The sequence below is a fragment of the Hyla sarda genome, chromosome 2 (genome assembly GCF_029499605.1).
Source record: "Hyla sarda isolate aHylSar1 chromosome 2, aHylSar1.hap1, whole genome shotgun sequence".
Lineage (NCBI taxonomy): Eukaryota > Metazoa > Chordata > Amphibia > Anura > Hylidae > Hyla > Hyla sarda.
Genome location: NC_079190.1, coordinates 122,750,014 through 122,768,435, shown reverse-complemented (window position 1 = coordinate 122,768,435; position 18,422 = coordinate 122,750,014). Strand labels below are relative to the sequence as shown.

Genomic DNA, 18,422 nt, shown 5'->3' with positions numbered 1-18,422 from the left:
GCCCTATGTGTCTACAATGAATCACCTATAACTCTTCATACTCTTTAGGCATAACTAAAGATCATAGCTTTCTGCTCGTATAACAGCAAAAATGGCATGTGTTGAACTATAACAAACAAACTTGAAGGGGTTATCAGTCTTTATAAAATTGATGGTTTTAGATCGGAGGGCTTCCAACTTCAAGCAGTTTGAAAGAATTATCAATTTTAGTACTGATAAACCCCTTTAACCCCTTAAGGACGCAGGACGTAAATGTACGTCCTGGTGAGGTGGTACTTAACGCACCAGGATGTAGATTTACGTCCTGTGCATAACCGCGGGCATCGGAGCGATGCCCGTGTCATGCGCGGCTGATCCCGGCTGATCGCAGCCAGGGACCCGCCTGCAATGGCCGACGCCCGCGATCTTGCGGGCGTCCGCCATTAACCCCTCAGGTGCCGGGATCAATACAGATCCCGGCATCTGCGGCAGTGCGCGATTTGAATGAATGATCGGATCGCCCGCAGCGCTGCTGCGGGGATCCGATCATTCATAACGACGCACGGAGGTCCCCTCTCCTTCCTCCGTCCGGCTCCCGGCGTCTCCTGCTCTGGTCTGTGATCGAGCAGACCAGAGCAGAAGATGACCGATAATACTGATCTGTTCTATGTCCTATACATAGAACAGATCAGTATTAGTAATCATGGTATTGCTATGAATAGTCCCCTATGGGGACTATTCAAGTGTAAAAAAAGTAGGAATATTGGACTTTTTTTATTTTTTTCGTTCACGCCGTTCACCGTACGGGATCATTAACATCTTATTTTAATATTTCGGACATTTACGCACGCGGCGATACCAAATATGTCTATAAAAAATGTTTTTTACGCTTTTTGGGGGTAAAATAGGAAAAAACGGACGTTTTACTTTTTTATTGGGGGAGGGGATTTTTCACTTTTTTTTTTACTTTTACTTTTACATTTTTTTTACAGTGTTTTTTATATGAAAATGTGGTATCAAAAAAAAGTAAAGATCATGGCGCAAAAAATGAGCCCCCATACCGCCGCTTATACGGAAAAATAAAAAAGTTAGAGGTCATCAAAATAAAGGGATTATAAACGTACTAATTTGGTTAAAAAGTTTGTGATTTTTTTTAAGCGCAACAATAATATAAAAGTATATAATAATGGGTATCATTTTAATCGTATTGACCCTCAGAATAAAGAACACACGTCATTTTTACCATAAATTGTACGGAGTGAAAACGAAACCTTCCAAAATTAGCAAAATTGCGTTTTTTGTTTTAATTTCCCCACAAAAATTGTGTTTTTTGGTTGCGCCATACATTTTATGATATAATGAGTGATGTCATTACAAAGGACAACTGGTCGCGCAAAAAACAAGCCCTCATACTAGTCTGTGGATGAAAATATAAAAGAGTTATGATTTTTAGAAGGCGAGAAGGAAAAAATGAAAACGTAAAAATTTAATTGTCTGAGCCCTTAAGGCCAAAATGGGCTGAGTCCTTAAGGTGTTAAGCAACCGATAAATAAGTTTGTCTTTGCCATTTAAACATCAGGGAAGCAGAAAAGGTTAAAAAAAAAATTAATCCTAGCATGGCAGTAAGATTAGATTTCAGATATGGGTAAAAAAAATAATAAAAATGGGTTGACACAATACAACATTATGTGAAAAAGTACCTTTTTTCTTTGAATGTCTTTCATCTTTTGTATCTTGGCCTCTTCCTCCTCCTTTAGTTTTTTTCGGTATTCTTCTCGCTGGATCTGCACAGAAACCCCATATGAGCTAGAGGTAGATAACTTAGGCTCTCAACATGTTAAATAGCACCGAAAAATATTGCTGTGTTGCAGATGAAGCAATTACAACACTTTCTTTTAAATAGTCCTGTTAAAAAAAAATGACATCTTTCTTTCCAGCCACTAGATGTCCCTATACAGGCTAATTAAGTATTCACTTTTCTGACGTGTCATCTTTGTCTTGCAGGGGAGATAAGCAGCCTACAGGAGGAAATATTGGACCAGAACTGGACACTAAAAAATAACACATCCACATGATCCATTACACATTGTGAGCATGATAGATGTGTTTCGTTTTTTTGCAGCTTGGTGACAGGTGCGCTTTAAGGATAGGTTAACATCTGCATCAAAGGCCCTATTAAAGGGGTATTCCAGGAATAAAAAAACAGGCCTTTTTTCTTTCAAAGACCTCTTGCTGTCTGTCTCCAGTTTGGGTGTGGTTCTGCAGCTCACTTCCATTGAAGTGAATGGAGCCAAGTTGTAATACCACACCCAAAGTGGTGACAAGGAGGGTGCTGTCTTTGAAAGAAAATTGCATGTTTTTTGATTCCTAGAATACCCCTTTAATTTCTTCTATTGTAGATTATGCTCAGCAGAGGAAAGTGTTACCGGCTGGGACAATGCACACTTGACATCAAGAGAGCCTGATGAACCCCATTGACTTTAATGGGGTCTGTCGGGTTTTTATAATGGTGTCTGTTCATGTGACAGAAATCAACTGGACAAAAAACTGTACAAAAAAATGCAGCATGCGTGCGGCCCCTACAAGGTGCACCAGGAACGTGTCGCTGCCAGCGACAGTGCAGAGGAGGGAATACAGAGCCTGCAGCGATGAGAGAGAACCAAGATTGTGGTTTGGCCGAGGTAAGCAGCGGGACGGGCTACACACTGGCCTCTACCAGCCACCGACATTTCAGTCCTCATGTGGGACTTGACCTAAGGCTTCATAAAGCCTAGAGCCACATGACATTTAAAAAAAAAGTATCAGTAATTGGTATCAGTAAGTATGAAGAACTTCGTCTTCAAAACTTGTATTAGGCGAGATCCCTGACCACCATTCCTGTCTCTGTCTAACACTAGATACAGTATGGAATAATACTGTACACATAGATGATCCTGTTGTATAAATGTGGTTTACTGAGGATATGCAAAGACTAGATTAAATAAAATGAGTAGAGTAATATTGAACACCCCCACCCATGCTTGTCTGCCTTGGCATAAACCAGAATAGATTTTAATAAAAGCAAGGAATTCTTATGCACTAGTTACTCATGTGTTGAAATGCAACATGTCTACCCCAGGCTGTATTTTCTTTTCTTAGAGATTAAATGTATTCAGAATATTTACAACAAAAGGCTTTAAACCTTGCTGAAATGTAACATTACAGCGTTAAATATAGACAAAGGAGATGTGACAGTGGTAATAATCACTTGCATTATTACTCTTGCTGTTCAGTTGTGATCATATAATATATCACCCTAATACACAGATTTAATAAATGACTTGTTCATTAAAAAGAATGAAAAATATTTTCTAAGGAAATTGTCCCCTGCGTCTTTTGTGTTTATGATTTTAATGCGTCAAATGTTCTGTAGTGGATTTCTATATCATAATAAAGAATCTTTCACATTTCTAATTGAATCAGCTGGTATTTAAATATCAATCTCTTTATAATGAAAGAAGCACAATAAAACTCAGACTGGATTATTTCCTAATATAAATTTCTATAGGGTGTATTGTATTCTTAGAGTCCCTTTATTACAGAGATTTTTATTTATTTATCTTTTATTTTAATTTTTTACTCTGTTACATAGTCATATTCCTCATATTCATAGTACTCTTAGAACAGAGTTTCCCAACCAGGGTACCTCCAGCTGTTGCAAAACTACAACTCCCAGCATGCTTGAACAGCCTTTGGCTGTCCCGGCATGCTGGGAGTTGTAGTTTTGCAACAGCTGGAGGCCCCCTGGTTGGGAAACACTGCCTTAGAAATTACAATGGGTTTAGATTTTGTGGATGTGCTTGGCTGGCTTGCAGTTTCAAAAAATGAAGAAAGTATTATTGAAGTGTACCTGTCATTAACAAAAAATTGTTTAATCAATATACATTGATTAAACAATGTGTAGGATTGATATTTGTATTGATTCGAGCCGAATCAGAAGCCAAGAGGACAGCAAAAGTACAGAATCGAGTATCAGAGGGTAAACCAAATACAGAGCCGAAGTCACAAAACCAGGTAAACAGAGACAAACTCTTTCACAGGCAAAGTCTAAGAGACAACTAAGAACTTAAAGGAGTACTCTGGTGGAAAAAACATTTCTTCAAACCAACTGATGCCAGAAAGTTAAGCAGATTTGTAAATGACTTCTATTTAAAAATCTTAATCCTTCCAGTACTTATCAGATGCTGTATGCACCACAGGAAGTTGTGTAGTTCTTTTCAGTCTGACCGAAGTGCTCTATGCTGACACCTCTGTCCATGTCTGGAACTGTCCAGAGCAGGAGAGGTTGGCTATGGGGATTTGCTTGTACTCTGTACTATGGATACAGGTGTCGGCAGAAAACACTGTGGTCAGACTGAAAAGAACTATACAACTTCCTCTGGAGCATACAGCAGCTGATAAGTACTGGAAGGATTAAGATTTTATTTACAGAAGTAATTTACACATCTGTTTAACTTTCTGGCACCAGTTCATTTGGAAATTTTTTTTTTCCCATTGGAGTACCCCTTTACATAGCCAATCTTTAGGACTAACAATTTACATTTACAATATGTCTATTTTATGGTGCACCATTTGGTAAATGTCTTTCCCCTTTTAGGCTAAGTTTTCACTCGATTTTTTCTGGAAATTTTTGGAATACTGCCACTGCAGTTTTTGAGCCAAAAAAATAAGTGGCTCCATAAGGGAGGAGAAGTCCTTCCTTTATATGTCCTATTCCTTTTGAATACATTTCTGGCTTTGGCTCAAAAACTGCAGTGGCTGTATTCCAAAAACTGCCAGAAAAAAAACAAGTGGAAACTTAGCCTAAGGGACTTCAGAGGACTTAGAACCTTTGCAGCATACGGTGTCCATTTTAGGACAGCATCATCCGTCAGCCTTACCTTGCTCATACTTCGGCCAAAACGGCGTCCCGCCTCCTCCCTCAGACAAATCGCTGTCAGTTTTCAGCCGTACCTCGTTCATTCTTCAGCCAAAACAGCATCCTGCCTCCTCCCTCAGACAAATCGCTGTCAGTTTTCAGTCGTACCTCCCTCATCCTTCAGCGAAAACTGCGTCCCGCCTCCTCCCTCCTCCGAAACTGCGTCCCGCTTCCTCCCTCCTCCAAAACTGTGTCCCTCCTCCTCCAAAACTGCGTCCCGCCTCCTCCCTCCTCCGTCAGGCAAAACCTTTGTCAACCTAAACTCTCTCATGCCTCAGACGAAAATGAAAGTGCTGAGTCAGCACAGCTTCGGCAGACCTGCTAGCACAGACAGTGTGTGATTGGCTGGCAGCAAAGATACTGTGATTGGTTGATGGGAGCGTAGGTGTGTGCAGTCCCGCTCCACTGTTTAGACACATTTCTTTACAAACCCTAATCCTCTCATGTACCCAGCTTTCCCCTATTCCTACAAAACAAACCTGCGCTCTCAGCTTTTCCCCTATTCCTGCAAAACCTACAGTTATGTAGTCAGCAGTAGGTTTATCAGGAATTGTTAAAAGCTGAGTACATAACTGTAGGTTTTTCAGGAATCTGAAAAAGCAGAGTACATAACTGTAGGTTTTTCAGGAATCTGAAAAAGCAGAGTACATAGCTGTAGGTTTTTCAGGAATTGGGAAAAGCTATGTACTCAGCTTTTCCCGATTCCTGAAAAACCTACAGCTATGTACTCAGCTTTTCCTGATTACTGAAAAACCTACAGCTATGTACTCAGCTTTTCCCGATTCCTTAAAAACCTACAGTTATGTACTCTGCTTTTCCCGATTCCTGAAAAACCTACAGTTATGTACTCAGCTTTTAACAATTCCTGATAAACCTACCTGTTTTGCAGGAATAGGGGAAAGCTGGGTACATTAGAGGATTAGGGTTTGTAAAGAAATGTGTCTAAACAGTGGAGCGGGACTGCACACACCTACGCTCCCATCAACCAATCACAGTATCTTTGCTGCCAGCCAATCACACACTGTCTGTGCTAGCAGGTCTGCCGAAGCTCTGCTGACTCAGCACTTTCATTTTCATCTGAGGTATGACAGACTTATGGATGACAAAGGTTTTGCCTAACGCCTGACGGAGGAGGGAGGAGGCGGATGCCGTTTTGGCTGAAGGATGAGCGAGGTACAGCTGACAAAGGTTTTGCCTGACGCCTGATGGATGAGGGAGGAGGCGGGACAAAGGTTTTGCCTGACGCCTGATGGAGGAGGCAGGATGCCGTTTTGGCTGAAGGATGAGCGAGGTACAGCTTGACGGCTGATGCTGTCCTAAAATGGACACCGTAGCAGCAAATTTAGAAATTTAAGGAAAAATTCCAATATCATTTCTGAAGTGGATTTGAGAGGCCTGCATGCTAGAAACCACCTCATATCACACAATTAAAAAAAAAAAAATGTCTATGGGAGGGGGCATGTTCCAACCGCTGAGGCAGTGGAGTACCCCTTAAAATAACACGAAAAAACCCATGCTGTCAGCATCTTGTCTGCCTTGCAGTAACAGTTCAGTTAAATTATCTCATAACTATTTTAATAGTTAGTTTAGATACGCAGTGCATTTAATAAAACATACTCTTTAAGAATACCACATATCCAAATAGCTTAAAGCATCCTGTGATTTGTGATACCAGTGTTGGGGAGTGTGGTTTTGCACTGTTAACTATACATAAATGCATGTATAAGATTAAAAATAAAGTATTGTCACAGCACAGTGAGGTGTTCAACATGACAAACTCAGTTCTGTTGCACCTGATGAATTCCCCTCAGCGACATCATATATAAATAACGATCATTCATGCAGATAAGGAGCACAAACAAACCATTTTTTGATGCTTGGACTGAGCTTGTGTTACTTGCTGCTGCTTTCGTGCTTCTGATTCTGATGTTTGACCACCTAAAAAAGAACACAAATAACAGAATAAGTAAAGAGTAACATTCCAAATAAAAATAAAAAAAAACTCAAGCAAAGGAAAAGATTAGATAGTTGCCTGGGTGTTTTTTTTTTGTCAAACGTATCAAAGCATATTATTTTATTTCTTAGTTCAATCTTTAACTCTGTAATGACTGCTCCAATTTTAATTTCAGCACTTTTAATTTTTCTCATCAGCTTTCCCATATAGAGCCATATGAGGGCTTGTTTTTGCAGAACCAATTTTACTTCAGTGGAATGTATTTTTTAAATCAACTGGTTCCCCAAAGTTAAACAGATTTGTAAGTGACTTCTATTTAAAAATCTTAATTCTTCCAGTACTTATCAGATGCTGTATACTACAGAGGAAGTTGTATTTCTTTCTAGAGTTCTTCTCAGTCTGACACAGTGCTCTCTGCTGACACCTCTGTCCATATCAGGAACTGTCCAGAGCAGGAGAGGTTTTCTATGGAGATTTGCTTCTACTCTGGGCAGTTCCTGACATGGACAGAGGTGTCAGCAGAGAGCACTGTGGTCAGAATGAAAATAATTCCAGAAACAAATACAACATCCTGTGGAGCATACAGCAGCTGATAAGTACTGGAAGGATTAAGATTTTTATATAGAAGTAATTTACAAACCTGTTTAGCTTTCTGGCACCAGTTAATTTAAAAAAAAATTAAAGTTCACCAGAGTACCCCTTTAAGCGCATGCTTCATATATTAAAATGTAATGTGCAACAAAAATATATAGTTATATATATATATATATATATATATATATATATATATATATATCTTATATATAGTTTTTGTTATGTATTACTGCTTAAAACAAACAAAAAATGTGTGCAGCCTGCTGCTCCTCAAGGTTCAGGGGTCTGGTACATGAGACAATGGGGTCTGAAGGAGGGAACACAGGGGCTTGAGAAGGGGATAATGGGGTCTGGAGGATGAGAATATAGGGGTCAGAAGAAGGAGACAATGAGGTATGGAGAAGGACGTAGGGGTCTGAAGAAAGGGACATAGGGGTCTGAAGGAGGGGACAGGGGTCTAGAGAAAAGGACTATGGGGTCTGGAGCAGAGGACATAGGAGTCTGGAGAGGAGGACATATGGGTCTAAAGAAGGGGACAATGGGGTCTGGAGGAGGGAACATAGGTGCCTGGAGGTGGAGAAGGAGGACAAAGGGGTCTTAGGGGACAGAGGGTCTGGGGATGCAGAGGGGTTTGGGGGAGAACATAAAGGTGTGGTGGACACAGAGGGATCTGGGGGGGCATAGGTAGGAATATAGAGGGGGCAGAGGGATCTAGTGGGGGCAGAGGAGTCTGGAGAAGTACAGTACAGTATGTAGCAGTATTATTTTCAGGGTACAGTGTGTGAAAGGTTTATATTCAGGGGTTTAGTGTATGGCAGTGTTATTTTCTGGAAGGAGTGCCTGTCAGGATTATATTCAGGGGGCACAGTGTCTGGCTGGGTTATATTCAGGGGGCCTAGCGTGTGGCAAGGTTATATTCAGGGGCAAAATGTGTGGCAGTACTATATTCAGAAGGCATGATGTTATATAAAGGGGGCACAGTGTCTGACTGGGTTATAATGATTAGTGTCTTCATATAGAGGATAAGGATCTGCTGACAAAGTGAGGGACCAATGATGTCCGAGCATTAGGAAGATGTAACTGTGGCTCTCTAGCTGTTACAAAACTACAACTTCCAAAATGCAATGCCTGAAGCTCCCCAGAACATGTAAAAAAAGAAAATGGCAGCAGCACATTTGGTCAACAAAATGGAGGCTCTTAGCGCACTTTTTGATCAAAATGTGTCTCCCCATCCTGCCACAGCAGCGTGCACCCGTGTATTGGGTATAGGTGCTGGCTACATTTATTTATTTTTTGTTTGTTTTTGCTGTGCAATTTGGGGGGAGTGGCTCCCTCTGTAGCCGAGCATCCCCTCCCCTATTTCAGAGGAGGTGGTTTGGATTGATAGGGGATCCAACATGTCACCCAGTCAGAGGCTGCATGCCCAGCAGGGGTGAGTGAGTGTTAGGGTCCCATCCGATATGAGGTCACCTCCGCGTGGTGGATGGGGGACACGTTTTGATCAAAAAGCATTGGGTATAGGTGCTGGCTACATTTTTTTTTTTTTTTTTTTTGCTGAGGCTTTTTTTTTTTTTTTTTTGCTGAGGCAACCTGAAGTCCAATCCTGGAAGCTATTGTGGAGTGTTGTCTGCAACATAATCCTGAGTGTATACTCCTGAGCTCCCTTCATATTCCCGAACTGCAAAAATCATGTACATGTATGTGATTTTGTGGGAGAAGTGTTGCAAAACAATTTTTTAACTAATAGCCCTCTACTTACTATGTTGTGTTTTCAGATTTTAACCCTTCCTCCCCTACATTTGGCCTTAATCTTTTGCTTGAATACATGATGATACATGATTTGGTTATTTACAGTGTTGGCTGACAGGTGCAGAGATTCTGAGATAAAAAAAAAAAAGGAACACCCAATTAGTGATATAATTTCAGGAATTTTACCCCCATGGCATTTATAAAGGAGTATAATGAGCAGGTTCCCCTCTATTGTTTTGAAGAAATTACTTCTCCATTGGCATTGCATTTTCCTACTGGTGCCACCTTAACATCCAATATGATGTGCACCGTTTCCTTCCAGAGACACACACCCCATAAACCATGTTGTGTGTTCTCCTGGATACAGAAATACCATATTTGTGGGGAAGCAGTGATATCTATGCACTAAATTCTTGTATTGTTATCAGGTATAATAAAAAGGGCATTCAAAAATGTGTCAAAAACTTGTCCCACATAATAAACAATCCCCCATATGGCTATGTCAGAGAAAAATCTTGAAAAGTGCAGATGAAAAACATCATTGCCAAAAATCACTACAGCGGGAAGGGAGTTGAAGCGTTTTTTTTTTTCTTTTCATTTTAATACTTCCTTAAAAACTAAGCATTTACCTAATATACTTCATTAAAGAATGTTATTGCTAAAGATGTGAAATAAATGTTTAAAAAAATGGCCACTAGGGGGCTCTGTCTCGAAATTCTCGAAATTCTGAAGGGCGGGGGAGTGGGGGGGTGGTTCTCTCTCATCTGTTCATTCAGTACAGTGTATAATCAAGCTTTCAACTGTGTGAGGAGAACATCTGTGAGATCCAGACAGGATGCAGACAGCTTGCAGCCTCTTCAGTTTAGAAGCATTTGCATGCACAGTCTAAACAAAAGTGTACTCGGCACCACCAGGTATGAAGTAAATTTCAGGTGGAAGCTAAGCTATACCTGTGAGGTGCTGACTCGTGAATAGAAGGTACAGTCTCAGATAATAAATCTGCGCTTTTATTTCCATGCACAGTGACAAGCAATACAAGGTGCCAAACTATTATTTATATGAAAAATGATTTATCTTTGGTAATTTTATGAACTTTTTTCTTGTGTAATTGCACCACATAGGTTCCACATGGCTGCTTTAGGGTTATAAAAAGCATACACTTTGGTCACAAAGTTGTGAAAATGTAAAAAATCTTTATTTTTTTGTCACAAAATGCAGGTTTTCTTCTGTCCTTGCACCATATAGTTTCACATGGCTGCTTTACAGTTATATATAGAGCATGCATAGCTGCATTAGAGTTTTATAGAGCATGCTTTTAGGCAGTATGCTTTGCAAATGTAAAAATGTTTGTGCAGATCTCATGAGAGGGGAGGGGGAAAAGAGGAGCTCATCATACTCCAAGGTAAATGCCCCCAGCCTCTGAGAGGAATTCAAAAGACTAATCACATATATACATAGATCATAAGGTATTTTACATATAAACACATGCATATTAATATGCATATAGGTCATAGGGCTCATTACTGCACAGATTTAAGCTTTTTTTCTTCTTACTAATGACAGTAACAATATAAAGACAATTTCTAGGAAAAAGGTTATTACTAGTAAATCATTTTACAGCTCAAAACATCTTCTTTGGATTCATTTGTTCACTCACCCAATTTCTGAGGAGTAAGATATATAGGTCCCAGTCTTCTAGATTCCTTGAAGCGCTCATATTCCTCTTCCTCTTTTCTTGCCGCTAAAGACAATAACAAAGTTTGCTTGTGTTGTTAACTTTTTTTTTGCTAATAACACAGACCCCCTGACAAATGTCACAGTGAAGTCATTACAAAAGTAGGATAGTTTGTAATCTAACACAGATGCTCTAAGTAATTGTATACCTATTTTAGAACCATAGCCTGAGTCCATATTACAATGCAAATGATTGATTTCAATTATTGTATTTTAATTTTCCATCTGCTTACTAAAAGAACAGCTGTAGACTGCTATATATGCACCCTTGCCCTTCCTTGACATTAATGTAAAAGCTTACTATAAAATGCTTACTGTTAATGTAAAAATTTACATGCCAGAGAAAGTACAGAAACAAAGGGCATATTTTATGTAATTTATGTTTTTTTTTTTTGGGTGTATGTGAGTAGTTTGTAAAATGTATTGTTTGTCATAAATAATACATTGGTTATAAGTCAGATGCTTAAAACAACCATGTAATATACAAAAGTCCACTTTTGCATCTGATGTTTGGTAAAATTACAGCAGGCTGCTTATACAGCCACTCACTGACACTGGTTGTTTTTTTTTTTTTTTGGGTGGGGAATTGTTACAAGCAGCACTCTGGTCATTCATTCTGACCGTGAGCGCTCCCCTCCACCTCTTACTGGCGGGACGCGCCCACATGCGAGCCTCGGGCATCTCCTTACCCCACGCTGTCTCCGGCTCCTCTCTGCCTGCGCATCGCCGGCACACGCATCCCCATCTCTTAGGGCGCACGCGCTCCGGTGCTATGTGAATTAAAGGGCCAGTATGCCCTTAATTGTGGTCACCTGTGCTGAATCTATAAGAGTCAGCACTTCCCTTTCCCTGTGCTGGATATTTGCTTGGATAGTGCCATTGAAAAAGCGTTTCCCTGTTTTGCCTACCAGTGTTCTGACCTTCTGTTCCGTGACATGACCTTGTCCTGTGCTACCTGCCTATTGACCTCCTGCTACATTCCTGACCACGCACCTTTGCCGCCTGCCCTGACCATCTGCCATCCTGACTACGAGTTGTCAGATCCTTCTTGTGCCACGTATCTCCTCAGCAGCCTGTGTGGACGAGTCGTGTCAGGGGTAGCGACCTGGGTGCCGCCTGCCGCAGCAAGTCCATCCCGCCTTGCGGTGGGCTCTGGTGAAAACCAGTGGCACCTTAGACTCTGCTTCCTGACATGGCCCAAGCCATCATCCACACAGGTACAGAGGATCTACTACCTCTGTGAGTGTTTCAGTAAGATCCAGCCATGGATCCTGCTGGGGTGCCTCTGCCTGATGTCTCGGACCTTTCCACCATCGTGGCTCAACAGTCGCAGCATTGAGCTCATCAGGCGCAATAACTGAATCAATTGTCTGCCATGATGCAACAACTTCTTGCCACCCAGCAGAAACAACAGCAGCCACAACCTGCTCCTGTTTCTTCTCCTGTACCTGCAGGTCCTTTCGGGTCCAAGCTTTGTTTATCCTTGCCCACGAAGTAAGAAGGAGATCCTAAGTTGTGTAGAGGCTTCATAGAGTGCTCTATGCTTTGGAGCTCATGGCTGATCAGTTCCTGATGGAGCAAGCTAAGGTGGCATTTGTGGTCAGTCTATTGTCCAAAAAAAAGCCCTGGCCTGGGCTACTCCTCTCTGGGATAATAATGACCAGGTCTACTCTAACCTGCCGGCCTTCCTAGCTGAATTCCACAGTGTATTTGAAGAACCCACATGAGCCTCCTCAGTCGAGACAGCTCTTCTGAACCTCAGCCAAGGTTCAATTTCACACTCTTGCCTCTGACCTGGCTTGGAATGATGAGGCCTTGTGTGCTACATTTAAAAAAGGATTGTCCAGTAGAATCAAGGATGCTCTCGCTGCACGAGATCCTCCATCTACCTTGTATGAACTTATCCATTTAGCCACTTGAATTGATGTGTGTTTTGCCATGAGGTAGGAAGAACTTTGTCTGGAAAGAGAACCTGCGATTTCTTTGTCTGGCACCCGTGATCCAACGTCCACCTCTACAGTTTTCACCTAACGCAGCTGGAAATATCCCATTGACGCAATGAGAATTTGTACCTATATTGTGCCAATCCGGAGCACTTTCTCAAAGACTGTATCATACGTCCTCAGCATCCGGTAAACGCTCTCACCTAGGAAACGTGGGAGAGGCCTCCATAGGTGTGAATATTACCTATCCTTGTTTGACCATGCCGATTCAAGTCTTTACTCCTGCCAAGACTTCTTTATCTGCTTCTGCTTGGACTCTGGTTCTGCTGGAGATTTCATTGATGCCTCACTGGTCCAAAAACATTGTATTCCTTTGACTTGGCTTGCTAATCCCTTGTATATTTAATGGAGAAATGCTGAACTGTAAGGTACTATTCCATACAGAATCTCTCTTCATGCAAGTGGGAGTCTCGGAAAAAATTAAGTTCTAAGTGCTTCCACATTGTACTTCGGAGCTTCTACTCGGTCTACCTTGGCTTAAACGACACTCTTCTCAACTCGACTGGAAATCTGGTGAAGTCACACGTTGGGGACTGTTTTGCCAAAATCATTGTCCTGTGCCTATCCAGTCTAAGGCTGTCTCTTCTTCTCCTTCTACAGGTTTTATTCCTTGCCTGCCTCTTCCATATCAAGACTATTCAGATGTATTCTGCGAAAAGCAGTCCGAGACTCTTCCACCGCATCGTCCCTACGACTGTCCTATCGACTTACAGCCTGGAACAATCCCCCCCCCCCCCCCCCGAGGAAGAATCTATCCATTATCGGTTTCTGAGACACAACCATGGCAAAATATATCCAAGAGGATCTCAAAAAGGGCTTAATACGAAAGTCCTCCTCTCCAGCTGGAGCTGGTTTCTTCTTTGTAGGGGAGAAGGATGGTTCTCTCTGTCCTTATATTGACTACAGGGGACTTAACAAGATCACAATCAGAAATTGCTATCCTCTTCCTCTAATTTCTAAGCTTTTGGATCGTCTACGGGGTGCCAAGGTCTTCTCCAAGTTGCATTTGCAGGGAGCATATAATCTAATTCGTATCCCCTAGGGAGACAAATGGAAGACGGCCTTTAATACCCGAGATGGACACTTTGAGTATCTTGTGATGCCTTTTCGGTCTCTGTAATGCCCTGGCTGTCTTCCAAGAATTTGTTAATGATATTTTCTGAGATCTTCTCTACATGTGTGTTGTTATATACCTCGATGACATCTTGCTCTTCTCACCCAATTTGGAGTAGCATCGCCCAAATGTCCGTCTGGTCCTACAGCGCCTCCGGGAGAATCATCTTTACGCCAAACTGGAAAAATGCCTATTTGAGAGATCTAGTCTTCTGTTCCTTGATTACATAGTTTTTCATCAAGGCCTGTAGATGGATCCTGACAAGCTGACTGCGGTATTGGATTGGCCTTGTTTTACTGGTCTACGGGCTATTGAACGCTTTGGGGATTTGCCAATTATCATCGTCAGTTCATCCCACATTTTTCTTCCTTGGTTGCCTTGATCGTGGCTCTCACTAAGAAGAACTGTAACCCCAAGGCTAGGCCTCTTGAGGCCGAAGAGTCCTTCACTCTCTTAAAGTCTGCATTTGCCTCTGCCCCCGTCCTTTCAAGACCAGATGCAGAAAAACCCTTTGCTTTAGAAGTAGACGCATCATCCGTAGGAGCTGGTGCCGTTTTAGATCAGTAGAACTCCAAGGGCAAAATTGTAACCTGTGGTTTCTTCTCCAAGACTTTCTAGCCTGCAAAGAGGAACTACTCTTTTTGAGATCGGGAACTCCTTCCAATTGAATTTGCCTTGGAAGAGTGGCGACATTTATTAGAAGGTTCTTCTCACCTGGTCAGCATCTATTCAGACCATAAGAATCTCCTATATCTTCAGTCTGCTCAGTGACTCAATCCTCGGCAGGAGGATTTAATTTCTTTATACATTTCTGCCCTTACGAACAAAAACATCAGAGCCGATGCTCTTTCTAGGTCCTCCGATGTGGTAGGATTGGACTCCACACCAAGGCATATTATTCCTCCTGAGCAATTGATTTCTGCAGCTCCTGCCAATTTTCAGCAAGTCCCACCTGGGAAATCTTTTGTGCCTGCTAAACTGAGATGTTGAGTCTTGATTTGGGGACATTATTCTTTGCTGGCTGGTCACCCTGGAGTACGGAAGTCCATTCAACTTATCTCTCGGCATTACTGGTGGCCGCACCTTGTACACGATTTCACAGATTTTGTCCATTCCTGTGTTACCTGTGCCTGCGACAAAACTCCATGACAGAGACCTGTGGGTCTTTTACAGTCTTTGCCCATTCTGGAAACTCCTTGGTCTCACTTTTCCTCTGCCTACCATCCTCAGACCAACAGTCAGGTGGAGAGAGTGAATCAAATCCTGGGAAGCTATCTCCATCATTTTGTCTCAGCTCGACAGGATGATTGGGTTGACCTCCTACCATGGGCAGAGTTCTCTTACATTCATAAGGATTCTGAGTCTACGAGGACTTCCCCATTCTTTGTTGTCTATGGTCATCATCCTCATTCTCCTCTTCCTCTTCCGGGCTCCTCTGGCATGCCAGCTGTTGATGAACTAGTTCAAGACTTCACCTCCATTTGGCAACAGACTCGGCATTCTCGGTTTCAAGCCTCCTCTCGTATGAAACTCCAGGCGGATAAGAAAAGAAGACCTCCTCCGTCTTTCTCTCACAGTGATAACGTTTGGTTGTCCTCCAAATATATCCATTTCAAGATTCCCAGATACAAGTTGGGTCCTCGTTTCCTGGGCCTGTTTGAGGTGTTGCAAAGAATTAATCCGGTCTCCTATAAACTTTGTTTGCCTTCTTCTCTGCATTTTCCTAATTCTTTCCATGTTTCTCTCCTCAAGCCACTTGTGATCAACCGGTTCTCACAAAAGAATGTTGTTTCCATGCCTGTTTCTGGTTCTTCAGATGTCTACGAGGTCAAGGAGATCTTAGCTACAAAAACCGTGAGATGGAGACAATACTTTTTTGTAGACTTGAAAGGATATGGCCCGGAGGAGAGATCTTGGGAGACAGAGAAGTATATCCTGGACCGTGACGTTCTCCGGATCTTTTTGAGCCCAAAGGGGGGGTACTGCTCCGAGCAGCACTCCAGTCATTCATTCTGACCGTGAGCGCTCCCCTCCCCCTGTTACTGGTTGCTCCGGGACTCACTGTGCGGGTCACGCCCGCCTGCGAGCCCCGGGCATCTCCTTACCCCATGCTGTCTCCGGCTCCTCTCTGCCTGCGCATCGCCGGCACGCGTATACCTGTCCCTATGCGATTTAAAGGGCCAGTACGCCCTTAATTGTGGTCACCTGTCAACCTTTCTCTGTGCCGGATATTTGTTTGCCTAGTGCCATTGAGAAAGCATTTCTCAATGACCTTCTGTTCCGTGACCTGACCTTGTTCCTGTGCCGCCTGCCTATTGACCTCCTGCTACGATCCTGACCACGCACCTTTGCTGCCTGCCCTGACCATCTGATATCCTGACTATGAGTTGCCAGATCCTTCTTGTGCCATGTATCTCCTCAGCAGCCTGTGTGAACGAGTTGTGTCAGGGGTAGCGACCTGGGTGCCGCCTGCTGCAGCAAGTCCCTCCTGCTTTGCGGCGGGCTCTGGTGAAAACCAGCGGCACCTTAGACTCCACTCCCTGACATGGCCCAATCCATCATCCACTCAGGTACAGCGGATTTACTGCCTCCCTGAGTGTTTCAGGAATGCTGGCAGCGCTCACCATAGGGTAAAGTACAGCTGAACTTTTTCATGGATATGAGATGAAACAGCTAAGCGACTTGGCAGCCTTAATTTTATTAGACCCAATGGGCCTTAATCATATCAGCTCTTATTGAGCATCCTGTCTTGGATAGTATACTGAAGTATTTTGCAGGTAGCTAGTGTGGCAAACAGAAGACATTTTGATGTCCGGCTTGTCAGATAATAATGTACAAGGTGATGCACGTTATCAATATTGAGAGACAAAGTTGAAACACTGGAACATAAAACAACTACGACACTTAGATATAGATGGAGAGCAATGAGGCAACAGATAAGGGTGAGCAACTTTGGCAAGCTTCAGATGAGAAGACTTATACACTATACACAGTAAAATAAAATAAGCTAGGAGATGGACATGAAGCATACTGCAGTCACGGATGGGCATAAATCATACAGTACAAAAGCATAAATCATAGAGTAAACAGCAGACAAGTTGATTCAATTGACATTGAATGAAAAAAAACCAAAATTATCTTTACATTCCTTTCCTTTAAAAAAATATTTTTACTGGCACAATATTGTGTGTTGCATGTCTCAACTGCATACAATACCCAATGCAAAATAATGGAGTTACACAAAGTATATTGGTATGACAAAAGAATAAGACTGTGAAACTGCTAGAAAAGGGGAACAGAAAAATACGGAGGGGACAAATGATAGGAACTGATTTAATGATGTGTAGGCTTATAGGAAAGAAATGAAGTGTAAGAGACATTTAGAAGGTTATGGGTCAGTGCAAAAAAATTTTAAGATCAAGCTACAAAGGGGGGTTATCACCTAAGATCTAGAGATTTTGTTTTTTTCTAGATCAGTTTCCTACTTCTTGCAAATCTACAGAAAGAATGTTAGAAAAAAATAGAAATAGAATGAAAGAAAAAATATGGTAACTGAAGAATCAACATACTTTGTAGCCTGTTACCCCTTTGCAACCTGTGCCTTTAACCCCTTAGGGACCAGGCCATTTTACACCTTAGGACCAGAGCGTTTTTTGCACATCTGACCACTGTCACTTTAAACATTAATAACTCTGGAATGCTTTTAGTTATCATTCTGATTCCGAGAGAGTTTTTTCGTGACATATTCTACTTTAACATAGTGGTAACATTTTGTGGTAACTTGTATCCTTTCTTGGTGAAAAATCCCAAAATTTTATGAAAAATTTTAAAATTTAGCATTTTTCTAACTTTGAAGCTTTCTGCCTGTAAGGAAAATGGATATTCAAAATAAAAAAAAATTTTATTCACATTTCCAATATGTTTACTTTATGTTTGCATCATAAAATTGATGTGTTTTTACATTTTGAAGACACCAGAGGGCTTCAAAGTTCAGCAGCAATTTTCCAATTTTTCACAAAATTTTGAAACTCGCTTTTTTTCAGGGACCATTTCAGGTTTGAAGTGGATTTGAAGGGTCTTCTTTTTAGAAATACCCCACAAATGACCCCATTATAAAAACTACACACACCCCCCCCAAAGTATTCAAAATGACAATCAGTAAGTGTTTTAACCCTTTAGGTGTTTCACAGGAATAGCAGCAAAGTGAAGGAGAAAATACACAATCTTCATTTTTTACACTTGCATGTTCTTGTAAACCCAATTTTTGAATTTTTATAAGGGGTAAAAGGAGAAAATGTATACTTATATTTGTAGCCCAATGTAAATTGTTCGGCGGGC

The 18,422-nt window shown here is 41.7% G+C and overlaps 1 protein-coding gene across 1 annotated transcript in view; it reads right to left on the bottom strand.

Annotated features, from left to right (window-relative positions):
* The window catches only part of EPSTI1 (epithelial stromal interaction 1), a 95,067-nt gene that overhangs the window by 53,216 nt on the left and 23,429 nt on the right, over positions 1–18,422 (bottom strand). The window contains exons 3-5 of the mRNA XM_056555441.1: positions 10,891–10,974; positions 6,801–6,874; positions 1,680–1,763 (exon numbers count right to left, since the gene is read on the bottom strand). Coding sequence (XP_056411416.1) covers positions 1,680–1,763; positions 6,801–6,874; positions 10,891–10,974 — 242 coding nt within the window. The remainder of the gene's footprint in view (positions 1–1,679; positions 1,764–6,800; positions 6,875–10,890; positions 10,975–18,422) is intronic.